General features: G+C 39.3%; 2 protein-coding genes across 3 annotated transcripts in view; one reads left to right on the top strand and one right to left on the bottom strand.

Moving 5' to 3' along the window:
• Window positions 1-9273, bottom strand: part of il11b (interleukin 11b) — a 12101-nt gene extending 2828 nt beyond the window's left edge. The window contains exons 1-2 of one of the 2 annotated variants that reach the window (XM_087176164.1): window positions 9252-9273; window positions 328-500 (exon numbers count right to left, since the gene is read on the bottom strand). In XM_087176164.1, coding sequence (XP_087032290.1) covers window positions 328-500; window positions 9252-9258 — 180 coding nt within the window. In that variant the 5' untranslated portion in view covers window positions 9259-9273. Of the gene's footprint in view, window positions 1-327; window positions 571-9251 lie in introns of those variants that run through there. The other variant, XM_023414703.2, reaches the window with a different exon arrangement.
• The window catches only part of LOC111661204 (major histocompatibility complex class I-related protein 1-like), a 124696-nt gene that overhangs the window by 3382 nt on the left and 107797 nt on the right, over window positions 1-13517 (top strand). The window lies entirely within an intron of this gene.

The raw sequence follows: 13517 nt of genomic DNA, 5'->3' as shown, positions 1-13517 counted from the left end.
TGTGTCATGCAGTGATAGGAACATTTCTCTCTAGCTTATTGTTTTCCTATCTTGTGTTTAACTTAAGGAATAATAACTTAAGTAGAATATTATAATACTGAACATATACTGTATATTAAAAACATGGATCAGTATCTCTAATAATTGTTTCCATCTAACTGTTTGTTAGATGGATACAATTTGTTTCTTTGTTTTATTGTTAAAATGTATTACAAAATTGCTGTACAGTGTTTATAAGGGATCTGCTATTGAAATGAAGTGTGTGTTTTTGTGTGTGTGTGTGTGTGTCTGTGTGTCTGTGTGTGTGTGTGTGGGGTTAATGCTCACCAGCTCATGGAGTTTTTTGGCATTGCTCATCAGCATATCCACCTGAGGGATCATTGATCCCAACAAACCACAGAGGGAGGAACTGTGGGCGGGACGAGACGACGAATGGACAAACAGCTCAGCCAATAGCAGCAGGCGGAGTAGACATAGACAAGTGGTGGAGTCATAAATCACTGTAAAGACAAGAAGAGGACACTTACAGTGTTTCTGCATTTACAGTGTGAAGATATTTTCTTCACTTAGCTTCCAGTAGAACCAACAAAGTCGTTCTTTATGCAAGTGCTGCTCGTTTATTTACCTCTTCATCTTAAAAATAAATTTCTCCTTCAACTTCAAAGAGGATGAGACAGCAGACTAATGTTCAGCTGTAGTTGCTCACAGCTGCGCTCACAAACAGGTGGCTACTGGGCTGCACTTATTTTGGTCCCCTCTCATTGACCCAGACCCGCTGTGTGTGTGAATCACTAAGAAAAACCACAAAGCTGCACGGAAACAGTTTAATTTCCAACCGAGATGTAGACCGCATGATACGCAGCACAGGATTAATCCTGAGGCAGCTGCACCAAGTTCTGTGAATGCTTCAGTCTGTATTTGTCGCCACTGTAAGGAAATCTCACACCAGAAGAGAAAGTATAAAAGTTGTCTGTTGATGCAGCATCACTTTCAGCTAATTCTGTTGCACCCTGTGATCCAGACACAAACAGTCATTCATCGAATCAGATAAGAGCAGCAGTTGAGATGTGAGATTAAAAGGCTGAAGGTTTAGACACTGAAATAAGTCTGACTCTGATTTACTGTTAGCATATTTAGTAGCTGAATATGTGTGGGAGTGAGGGGAAGAAATAAACAGACTGATTTCTGCAAGCTGATAATATGAATTTCGGGGAAAAGTAAACACTAATTGGTCGGTTCACACACGCAACAACATTCATAATCTTTATCTATTGATTTTAGAGCCTTGATTTCTCACGACAGGTCAGGAAACTGACGATCACGCCGGTTTTAATCAAAAGAGAGAAAATGAACTGTAACATTATCACCCAGACTGTCTTTTGTGAACATCCGTCACAGTTTACAGACCAACTCTGTGATTCAACTTTGACCTTTGACATTTTAAGTGTGTACGCTTTCAGTTTTGACCCCCCCAAATAAAATGATTGACTGAACTAACGGCTTGTTTACAGCCGGTCTAATAATTTAACCGCTCATGTTTCCTGTCCCGTCAGGCTTCACTGGAGCAATATCACCATGTTCCCAGACTGTGACAAGTACAATGTTATAACTCATAGAAATCAGGCACAAAACCACACAAATAAAACCGGAGTTGCAAAAATGTATCAAGATTTTCATCGTTTTTTTCCTGCTCACATTTAACACTAGTTTCCCTCAATCTCGAATGACATATTTTGTTATAAGCATATACTGCATAATATTATTATGATGAATGTGTCAGCAACAATAATTACACATCCAGGACACATCTGGAGATTTGTTTTAAACTTAAACTTAAACTTAAACTTAAACTTAAACTATCTCTTTAGCTTTGATTTTGATTAAAATATTTCATGGCTATTTAGTTATTTATGTTTCTGTATTCATGTTTTAAAATCTTTTATTTCCTGTCATCTATTGTCATCTGTTTTCATCAGTTTTCTATTTCTCATGTGCATTAGTTTCAAATGGATTTACATTTGAACTATGTTATTATGAGCTTCCCCGTCATCTGTGAGGCACTTTGAATTGTTTTAAAGGTGCTCTACAAATATGGTTTCAATTATTGATTAATTGATTGATTGAATGTTCATGCTCCCTCCAGCTTTGATTGAATCTTTAGCTACTCTTGATAAAATCTGTGGCTGTTTGCCTGTTGAATCCTCCGCTGTGTTCAGCAGCTGGTCTCTAACTTTGTCGGCCTCCATCAAAACAAAGAGCTGAAAGAGGATTTAACAGTGTGGAGCTGAGGAACTGCAGAACACATCGATGATTCTCTGTGGGTTTGTTGCTATGACATCACCTTTCACGTTCAGGTAATTCTTTGATCCATTGTTGATATAAACATTTTCATAAGTGCAGCTTTAATCTTATACATTTAGTTGTATAAAAAACACAGCTGGTGTGTTTTTGAGCAACCTGAGAATGAATAATTCCTTCAAATCCTCTGTGTTTTGTTTTGTCTCGGTCTCTTGAGCTTTTTCCTCAAGTGTTTAATCAACGATGATCTCTGCTCAAGGAAATCAAGATTAGTCCTTGTCTGTAAATCTATCCGCTGGTTTATGCAACTTCAAAAACCCCTTTACCCAGAGCAACAAAGACATGAACTGTCCGTTAGTGTTAGATCAGGGATAAGGAATGATAGGTATGCTGTGGGGTTTTTTTGTGTTTTTTTTTCCCAGCCTGCTCTGGGCCTCTTGTTGGAAAAGGAGAGCGGTCTGACTCAGATTAATCTCCCTGCGGTGACATCAGCGGCCCGGCGCCTCGGGTTGCGCTCTTTAGAGGGAAAACATCCACTTTGTCAGAAAGTGTCTGACACTTTTACTGCTGCTCACACATTAACAGCAGAAACCACCTCACAGACAAAACATCAGGCAGTTTTGTCTGTTTGACTATGTGAGGAATTTAATATTAAAAGTCCCGTTCATTAACACTGAATATTGAGAGAGAAACAAAATCTTGGTTTCATATAATCACCTTTTGTTGTTCCTGTTTTACTTCCTCCTTGTGCTTCTACTAGTCATTTTGTTGATTCTGTTATTGATTTCATATTTTTTTTATAATCTATAAAAGATTCTTACATTGTGCTTTCAAATTTGCCTCAGAAAGGAGGTTTATTATAGTTATTATTTAAATATCATCATTATATTTATGCCTAAGAAAGGTGTCACAGTGGATTCGTGCAGATTTGTAATTAAAAAATCACTAGGTCACGATATATAATCAATACTCAGGTCCTCTCTCTCACTACTGTGCTCAAAGTTGAATCAGATTTAACTTGGACAAATTAATAACCGAGCACTTACAAGTTATTTTCCCAGAGCTTTCAACTGCATCGCACAGTCAGTCTCAAACGCTCAGGAAAAAGTCAGTATGTGGACACTGACGTAAAATAATTTAGTCAAACTTTGACCTTTTATGTCTGCGACCTTTCAACAAACAAACAAGATGACGGCCGCGTCTGACGTAACCAAGACGCAAACCGTGATGGACGACAGGCTCGGCCTCTGTGTGTCAGCTCCGTGCAGAGTAAACTCAGAGCTCAGTCTTGGCAGAAGACGAATGCACGGCAAATGTCAGCAGGCAGACAGGTTTGAAAATAGGCCGACAACAGTGGTGTATTTGTCCTACTTTTTTGATGAACAAGAGACAAATACATTGTGTTTCCTGTGACACAAGAAAAGCCTCCCTGTGATGTGATCCCTGCGTGTTTTAACACTGACTTCATCCAGCTGAGATACAGTGATAGGAGAGTGAACAGTAAACAGTGAGGCTGATAACAGCAGCAGTCAGGTGTACATCGACATTTAGCACACATTTTCACTGAATGTCCAGAAAAGCAGCAAATGAATATGCGATTAAATGTGCAGAAGAAGGACAAGAAGAAAAATCCATCCCCTGTAATACTTGTTTCTTGTATCCAGAGGTGTCCTCATTACTCTGATCTCTACACCGACTGGGTGTTTTCCTCTGCTGCTATTTTTAGTCTCTTCAGTGAAGCAGAATCTTCAGTGGTTTTCCAAGTCTCATGCTTCATGTTCATCCTCATGTATTTGCTATTTATCAATCTACACCCTGTCACATTTGGCTTTTATAGATACATCAACTTTTTTACAGCAGCTGGTTTTGTGATATTTTGAGGTTTTTGATTGAATTATCTGAATTTCCAATCAGAGTTTTGATGTAAAAGAAAACTGAAAAGGCAAAAGCTTATAGCTAGATTATAACTTAAAATAGACTGTACAGTTAAATCCTCACACTTTGTCAGACTTGCAGCTTTTTATAAAACATATGACTTTTTTATGTCTGAATCATGACATTTTTCTCTACTTGTTTACGACTGTTCAGGGTCGCACGGCAGCTGTGGTCTATCTCAGCATTAACTTTGCAGGGAGACAGGAAACATGAACAGCTGCAAAATAATATGTTTTTACAAATTAAAATCATGTCGAGGTCTTATTCAAAGGATATGGCTTTGTCATATGTCTGAAAAATAATCCTCTCCGACAGAGAAAATTAAATTACTGTATGACATACAGAATATCTCACTATGAGTCACACAGTGACCTCCAGCCATAAACATTGACGCAGTCTCGTCTGTTTGACAAAGTTTCTGGGGCAGACAGTTGTGGTGGGATGAGATGATGTATATGCAACATCGAAAGGTTAAGACCTTTCACTTCTCCTGTTTTCTGCCTGACAACATGAAAATTAGTTCTCCAACGAGATCATTTGTGCTTCCAGAGCAGAGCAAAGTTTCACCACTGAACACACATCAGAGCCCAGAATGACAACAAACAGATGTTCAGATGCTCAGCACACGAAGCATCCAAAGCTGCAGCCAATGAATAAGTGCACTCGCTGCCCTTCTACACCCCACTAAATATCAGTTATTGCATCATAATTTCTCTACATGCAATATCTGTCAGCTCAAGACACAAACAAGACTTCATGTGGCTGCTGGAAAATTACTGAATAATACATCAGCAAAACGCCTCTGTCAAAGTAAGAAAACAGCCCCCAGCACTGTTGTGTACAGTCACGTATCTGGCAGCGTAAACAGCTGTGAAAGCATTACAGCTCACAAGAAAATTGCTTAAGAAGCAGAGTGAATTCTTTGATCCATTTAGCAGGTTATTTCATCAGCACACTCACTCACACACTAAACGGCGACACACATGCAACGTCTCACGCTTCCACTGCTTCCGTTCCAGTACGTGCTCCTTTTTTATTCCTCGCTTGTCTTTTTATGCTGAGTCAGACACTGCGCAGAAACACTGGAGTTTTCTGTGTTTGCTCTCTGAGACAGTGAATGCCTCATTTCATTGGCTTTTACTCTCATAAACTTCCAGTGAACCTCTGAAGTGTCAGTCAACTTCATCCAAAACCAACCAACAAACCTAGAAAACATCATCTGTCAATCATCTGGCAAACTGACGAGTTTAAACATGATATTACAGGATGTGAATATCTGGTGATTTCAACTCCATGCTTCTTCTACAGGCTGAAAAAATCCCTAAACTTTAAAGCTGCATTTATCAAACATTCTATATTATCAAATGATTATCAAATGATCTCTAATGTGAAAGGTGTCACCCATAGTAATTAACACACAGTGAATCATCGCCTAACCCGCAGTCCTACAGAGCTTTTTTGGTGTCTTTCGGCTCTGGTTTTATGGCTTGCAGCTTTAATGTTGCATTTACAGGTTGGTGTGCCCAACTGGCCAAAGAAAATCCAATTAAAACAAGTTTTAAGGTAAAGTAAAGCCTGTTTTATTGTTTGTCTCTTGACAAGCTGAAGTTTTTTTGATAGAAAGCCAGGTGGGGTTTTCCCTCAGCAGCAACAAGAGAGAAAACATCTGTGAATTCTCAGATTAGATAAGCAGGAACATGTTTTGGCATGTGTGCAAGTGCAGAAATTGTCATATTGGAGATGCAGTAGATCGCATGCAATGTCATGAAATCCCTCCCTGTACAATGATGTTTTAGTTAAATCTGGCATGTCTGACCATCCTTGAATGCAACATTGCAAGAAAAATAAAGCGTTCAGTTTGATGAAAGAAGAAACTACTACTACTTAAGCAAACGTCAAGTCTCTGAAAGTGAAATGACAAATGAAATAAACAAACATTTTTCAATATATCTGCAGCAGGAAATAGGAAGTGTCCATCTTGGCTTCGTTTATTGGAATCAAACCACTAACTTGGCAGTTTCTTTATGCTTCACTCCCGTAGGTATACTGTGTTACAAGAACTGGACACTAAACACCTTGGTGGTGTAACTGATTCCAGTAAAAGCTGCTCCGCTGGGACATCATTCCAAAAAAGTTTTCTCTCTTTTCCCTGAATCCATCCGCTTTACACTGAGCTGACGTCACACGTATGAAAATAGCTTTTTCTAAAGTCTGGGAAACGTTTCACAAATATTAAAACTTCCTGGATCAAAAAGTCATGATACTATGAATAAGAATTGACATTCCTTGGAGTTCAAGCTGCCCTGTTGGTCAACAGTAGTGGCAGGATGGATCGATCCCTGAAGTGTTACCAGAAAAATAGAAACATCACATGTTACATCACATCCAGGACACACAAAACTTTACCTAATGCAGCAATATGTGCATCTCTGCTGCTGTTCAGAGGATTTACATAATGAGAAAAAACAACTTATTTGGTTGTAATTAAGATATATTCAGAAGTATTGAAACTTTATATATGTAGCACTTTTCTTAACAAAGTTAAGAAGTAGCCTACTCACCTCCTAATCATGAAATATTTCTCTCCCTTACATGCTAATAGCTACATTAGCGGCTTTTAACAATTAAAGTATTGATATCAGAATTGATATTGGTGATGCTGTCCCTGATGTTACCTGGTATCAGACTGAAACTAACTTCTGTGTCATCTTCTAACCCTCTTCAGCTGTTCTTTCAAAGTAAAAATTGTAAGTTCTTTTTTCGTCGCAGTACCACAGTTGACCACCGGGGAGTGGCATCATTGCTGACTCACTCCTTTTTCATAGTCAGTGGATCTCGCTCTGTGACATGAGTGTGCAAATTACATTACAGTTTAAGTGCCCTGGTGATGTGCAATGATGACATCACTGTCTGCCTACCTGACTCATGCGTCTCACCTCTCTCTGGTGCTTCCTGCCTCCTGTTTTTCTTACTAATTCCCAGGTTTTGCAAAAATAATTGTTGACTAATTTGTCTTATGTAATGTCGAAGTCAGACAACACAATATCAGATCTGAGAGATGACAGACATTTTGAATGGTGGCAGCAGGTCCAGTGAGCCAGCACACACAATACCAAGCAGCCACCATTCATTTATCAAATACACCTGCTATAACATAGATCTGTGTCAGGAAGGACCATACTTCATACAGCATCGAAAAAACCTGCAACGTCTCGACAAAAAGATGGGGTCTTGTGGTTTGTGAACAAGGAAACAAACCTGTGACTTTGACGAACATGTTTGGTTTAGGAAAATTTCACTAAATTAATCTCCCCATTCCACACGTTCACTCTTTTTTCCACCATAAGGCAGAACCCACCTTCAGTGTCCAGTGATCAGTTTCAGAACCCTGTTTGCACACACAAGCATTCATTATGGATGCCATCAGGTGGAGCTAGCTCGGTCCCTGGCACCTCCCGATCACCATGTAAATCATGAAAGCTCTGATTTGTCAGAGACTAACGTGTGGGCTGCCATGCCCCTTGGCCAAGTCACGGCAAGAATTTATGACTGTGGCCTCCTTATCTGACACAATGACTATCACAAAGACAGCTCGAATTACCGCCTTCCTTGAAGGAAATACGGTCACAATCGCTCCCCTTCTGTTCCTGAGTTACAGCATCGAATAATGGCCACGAGTGTTTGTGCAGAACATTATAATGTCAAACTGTTGATCACGTGGATATAAATCATTTCATCATCATCATTTTATCCCATTAGACAATTGTGTTAAATTGTGTCACAATTAGTGTGTGAATTCTTTTGAGGTCACTGTGATCTTTGACCTTTGACCACCAAAATCTAATCAGACCAGCGCAGAGGCATAAAAAATATTGTGTAGACTGATCCAGACATGATTGCTGCAATGCATTGTTAAAGATTAAACCAACCTTTTATAAGACAAGCAAGTCTCTGGATGTGTCTACTTGTCATATTTCAGACGTATGAGGAATCAGCAGTTCCACCAAAAAGAGATTTCCCCCTAAACTTCTCACATGGTTTCATTTAAATAAGTCAAACTAGTACTTACTCTGTAGATTTAGTGCCTTCTTAACTTGATCCCCTTGCATTTATTGAATAGATGTAGTACTGTAAGTCGCTTTGGATAAAAGCGTCTGCCAGGTGAGTAAATGTAAATGTAAACTCTGGACTGGAAAACTGGAAACAGATTCAGTTTTCTGTCCCATTAATCATCTCATGACCTTTCTGATTTTTCTTGGGACCCTCTGGAGGGGCCTGACCCCTAGCTTGGAAACCATTAGACAAAACTAGCTAACTGTATATAAAGTCGTTCAAACCAGCTCAAATAGCTACAACAGTAAAATGCTGCTCATATGCTGATGCATACGTCTTAACAAAGCATATAGTATATATATATATATATATATATACAATATTATTCTACATGATGAGTACTAATACTTTTAATACTGTGAGTAAATTTAATGGATACTTCTGTACTTTTACTTTTAAATGCATGACTTTTATTTATATGGAGTATTTTTACGTTGTTGTGTTGGTACTTATTCTTAAGTTAAAGCACTTCTTCCTCCACTGGACCGGTTCATACTACTCAGGGAAAAACATACACACACACACACACACACACACACACACACACACACACACACACACACACTTGACCAGCCAATCACAGCCCAAGCTGACACCAATCAGCATGTAGTTTGTGAAATTCAAATGGAACTAGATCTAAACACTTCAAACTGAAACTATCGCTGTGTTTCAGCCACAAATGTCATTCATTCATTCATCCATTCATTCATTCATTCACTCTCTTTCAAACTCCCTCAGGCTAAAATTAAAGACCACGTGCAGTAAAGCACCCCTCCCCCAAACAAACACACACATACTGACGGACTTCCACCCACCCACACACACACACACACACACACACACACACACACACATACACACACAGCTCCACTCACTTAGTACAAAAGTATCATAAACAAACTTACATTTCATCTTTCTTCTCTTGCTGTAGTAAACAAACCTCCTCCTGAGTCCAGTGTGTGTACTGTACGATGTGTGTGTGTGTGTTTGTGTGGACAAAATGTAAAAGTTCCCTTTTATAGCATAGAGTAGAGTATGACACATCACCTGAGTCATCAACCAACCCCCCCCCTCCTTTCCTCTAGCCCCCTTCATCTGAGAAAAAATTCAAATGTCTTTGTTTGTTGAGGCGAATCTGAATCAAGTTAATCAGAAATATAATGACAAAGAGTAATCAGAAAATACCAAATTGAGCAACTCATATCTCTCCTTTCTCCTCCTCCTCCTCTTCCTCTGTCACCTTATGTCATCACCTCACTTTCTTCACCAAATTTAATTCAGAAAACTCCCTCTGTCTCCTGTCTACACATTAGACTGAGTTTAATGCTTCAAAGTCAATAAAATGAAAACTCAACCTGGAAGAAGGAGAAAATATCATTTATTCGTGTGTTTCCTCTTCTTCTTCTTTGTATAATTGATTTATCTGCACATTTGCATTGAATGAGATAAAAGAAAAATAGAAAATGGTAAAAACTGGGAGAAAAAACATCAAGCAAGCAAATGAAATGACAACACCCCAGCAGCACAGTCCATTAATAATAAATGTATGAAAGATGATAAAGTAGAGTAAACAAAGAGCCTTCACCCACACAAAACATGCTCCTCGCCTCCAGCTGCTCCACTCGTTGTAAGGCTGTGGTCAAACTGGGCAGCTCTCAATGTGGCTTCCTGCCAAGGAGTCGGTCAATAAAACCAGATAATAGAAACTATAACTCAACTAGAAGGAAATGAGGTGGTTCAATAACACGTCATTCATTTCTGTGTGTTTGCTCTTGTGGAATTTCTAAAGTAGTGTAAGAATTGTAATTTTTTTTTTTCTTTTTTAATATTTCTAAATTTTGTAACTCCCTGGTTTTACCAACAAGAAAAAAAAAGAGAGAGAGAGAGCGAAAAAAAAAAAAAACCCTGCTTAAACGGATTTAATCCTTCTGTGGAAATTGAGGTTAAGATCACACAGTTCTGCAGAGGTGAGATTTCACTTTTCAAAGGATTTCAGTGTGAGACATCTTGAGCATCACGTCAGTTCCCCTCAGTGAAAGTCATCCTGGTAATGTGATGAGTGGAACTGTCTGTCTCAGTCATGTAGCTGCCTTAGTTTGATTATAGATATGGCGTGATTAAAGAGGATATACAGCATTTTTATGATAAAAATGAGAACAGTGTGAAGATGTGAAAGGCATCGCTGGTGGTGATGAACCTACAGAGAATTATCAGCCTCATCTGCAGCTCAGTGTGTTTCAGCTCATTGTTTTTCTGTCCGGACACCATTTTACAGCTTTGGTTCACTCTCACCACTCTCATAAGCCCCTTTTCCACTGGTCAAAAACATGCTAGGACCAGCAAACATCTGGCTTTTGTTGGCAATGGAAAAAGGTACAATCGGCATTCAAATGACTCTGCAGTAGACACGGGTGTTCATCAGCTCTGGCTCCAATCAGCAGAGATGCAAACAACACGTGGGTCATCCCACTACAGTGCACCACAGCTACACTGCACTCGAGGATGAAAGAGTGAGCTGCAGCCCCAAAATAAGTTTTAAAAACACACAACCACTGTTTGAAGTGTCTCACACGGAGGCTCTGACACTTACAGGAGCATCAACCCGGGGATGAGACATGACAGATCCGTTTTACTAACAGCTCACTCTCTCTCCCTCGAGTCTGTGTGTGTGTGCTCTGTAAGTGCATGAGATGACATCGCTCCTTGCAGTTGTGTGTGTCCTCCAACCTGAACAATCACACAGGTCGTTTTTTCAACCTTCTGATTTGACCCATAGGAGTGTCGCCTGAAAAGGGGTCAATTGGCTTTTATTAGCGGGTTTACACACATTTCAAAAACACCCTTATACATGCTATACCTGGTGTAAAAAAGGTAAAAGTGTTGGCAGCTGTTTTCAGCAAAAAAGTTCCACTGTCCACCACCTGCTCAGCAGCAAACAGCAGACAGAAACAGTAAAATAGCAGCTGGTGAACATGGTGCAGCATTTAGCAGCTACAGAGTTGTTGGTGGAGATCAAAAACAGAGCTAAAAGAGAGAATACTGGACTTAGATTCATCAGGTTGCCAGAAAACAGGGCTCCAAATCTGGATGTGTGAATAAGCAAATGTGTGCAAAGTTCAACATATAAACTTAAAAAGTCATATGTTCACCACTTACCTCCGCAATCAGCTACTACTTATTGTGGTTCAGAGTTTCACTTTCAGATCCTCCGACACGCTGAGGTCATTGGTCTTTATTGTTTGAAACCTACAAAAGTGTTTTTTATTATGAAATATTGCAACATTTTCCCTCCATTTTTACATCAGAGTGTGATTTGCTACAAGTGAAAATTCAGCAGAATTCAAACTTAGCATCTGTGTCCAAATTGTACATGTGCATAAAATATATGTAAAAAAAAAAAAGTGCTGAGTAGTTGAGTCTTACACCACAAGAGCAACTTTCCCAATCAGTAGTTCCCCAGGGGATTACTAATTGAAGAAGTGATTTTTTTTAAAAATGTTATCAGAGTCTGTGATGACTATCATTGAGTTTAAAACTTTTCATCTCCCAGTAAACTGTCTGTCCTGTATGTAAAAGCAAATACTAAAGGAAAATCTTCTCATGCAGGTTTAAAAGATGATTCTGAGAGGTGACAAACAATCATTGCTTCACTGTGAAGCACTTTGGTGATGAAAAGGTCATAAGGTGATCAGGTGTGGGAAAAACCATGAGTGTCTGTAACATATTGATCAACAGCGGAGAAGTTTATTATACTAGCTGAGTCTTTGACTATCATTTCTTCATCATCATAATTACAGTGAATCAAAGATGACTAGTTGCTGTTTTGAAGAGATTAGAAACTTTTCCGAGCCACTTGGCCACGTTATCCTTTAAAATGAGTTACGTTAAGTTTTAAAAAGTTTTAAAAGTTATTTCCACAGATGGCAGAGTAACTTTGGTTTAAAAATGACCAGCAGTTCAGTAGGTAGTCATGCATCAGGAGAGATTGTGGTTTTGGTCAAACATGAAAAGTGAAAACTCAGCACTGGTGCAGATGTGGAAGTAGCATCTGATAATAATGCTGTATATGGACCAGACTTGGGCTGAGGGAACCGGGCGTATACTGGGGCAGAAGAAACACAAGCATGCGGTGCTATTTATTTCGATATCTTGGGTGTGGGGCTAGCTGGTTAGCATGTTAGTGATAGAAAAATAAGTAAAACAAGAGTTAACACTGGTGTTGCTTTCCAGCTCTTGGTGAGTAAAGGAATGAGGTTTGATGCTGAACTCTTTCTTCTAGACTGGTAAGTAAACAGCTGCTAATGCTAACGTTAGCTATGTAGCAACAGCAAAAACTTACATATAGCTCCTCTAACCATGACCATAATCTTCCCCCAAACTTAACTACTTTGATTTCCCTAAACGTGTAAGAAAATGTTAATTATGGCAGTAGATATCATAGGAAAACTAATGAAACATGTTGACAGTGAACATTTTGCAGGTCCACATTTTGCTGTGACACTTCACAGAAATGTTGCAGAAATGTGTCCTAGTTATGTTGTTTTAACCGTAAACCTTGCTACTAAACCTAATTACTGTTGCAAGTTGGTTGCATAAATGGAAAATTTCTGGAGACCGGGTAGAGAGGGAGTGGGTTCAACTTCTGTTCAATAAGTCACTACTTACTCATTCTGTTTATGTCTCTTAAGAATGAAAGTGTCAGCCGAAAAACTGTAAGTTGTAAGTAATTGGAGCGTCATTACGTTACTCACTTCATTCATTAGACAGTGGTTTGGCCTGTGTCAAAGCTGCACCGTCAGAGTTCAGGGTGGGTTAAAAAAACTACATCTGACGTTTCAGCATTTCCAAGAAGCTACTTGTTTCCTGCTTCATATGAACTGATAGTTAAAACTCCACCCTCCAGGACACAGAATACTGAACTCCTCTCCAAACCCACCACCACCCTGTTTTTTAATGTATATGTTACTGTCATCCTCTTTACTGATCACAGATGTGTCTAACGTCAAATGCTGACCAACTTCTTGCCAGTGAAAGTGATGAGTAGAAACAGAGGAGAGCACGTCATAACGGCTGCAGGGCTGACTCGCTCGTTCTCCTTTTGTCACCACAGATAATGCCATATGGGGTAATGGAGAGGCTGTGTGTGTGTGTGTGTGTGTGTGAAAAGGGGT

Source organism: Seriola lalandi, unplaced genomic scaffold (assembly GCF_002814215.2).
Source record: "Seriola lalandi dorsalis isolate HSWRI2012SDOR001 ecotype SW California unplaced genomic scaffold, Sedor1 jcf7180002054538, whole genome shotgun sequence".
In the NCBI taxonomy this organism is placed as follows: Eukaryota; Metazoa; Chordata; class Actinopteri; order Carangiformes; family Carangidae; genus Seriola; species Seriola lalandi.
Note: the sequence above shows the minus strand (reverse complement) of the source record. Positions and strands in the feature narration are given on the sequence as shown.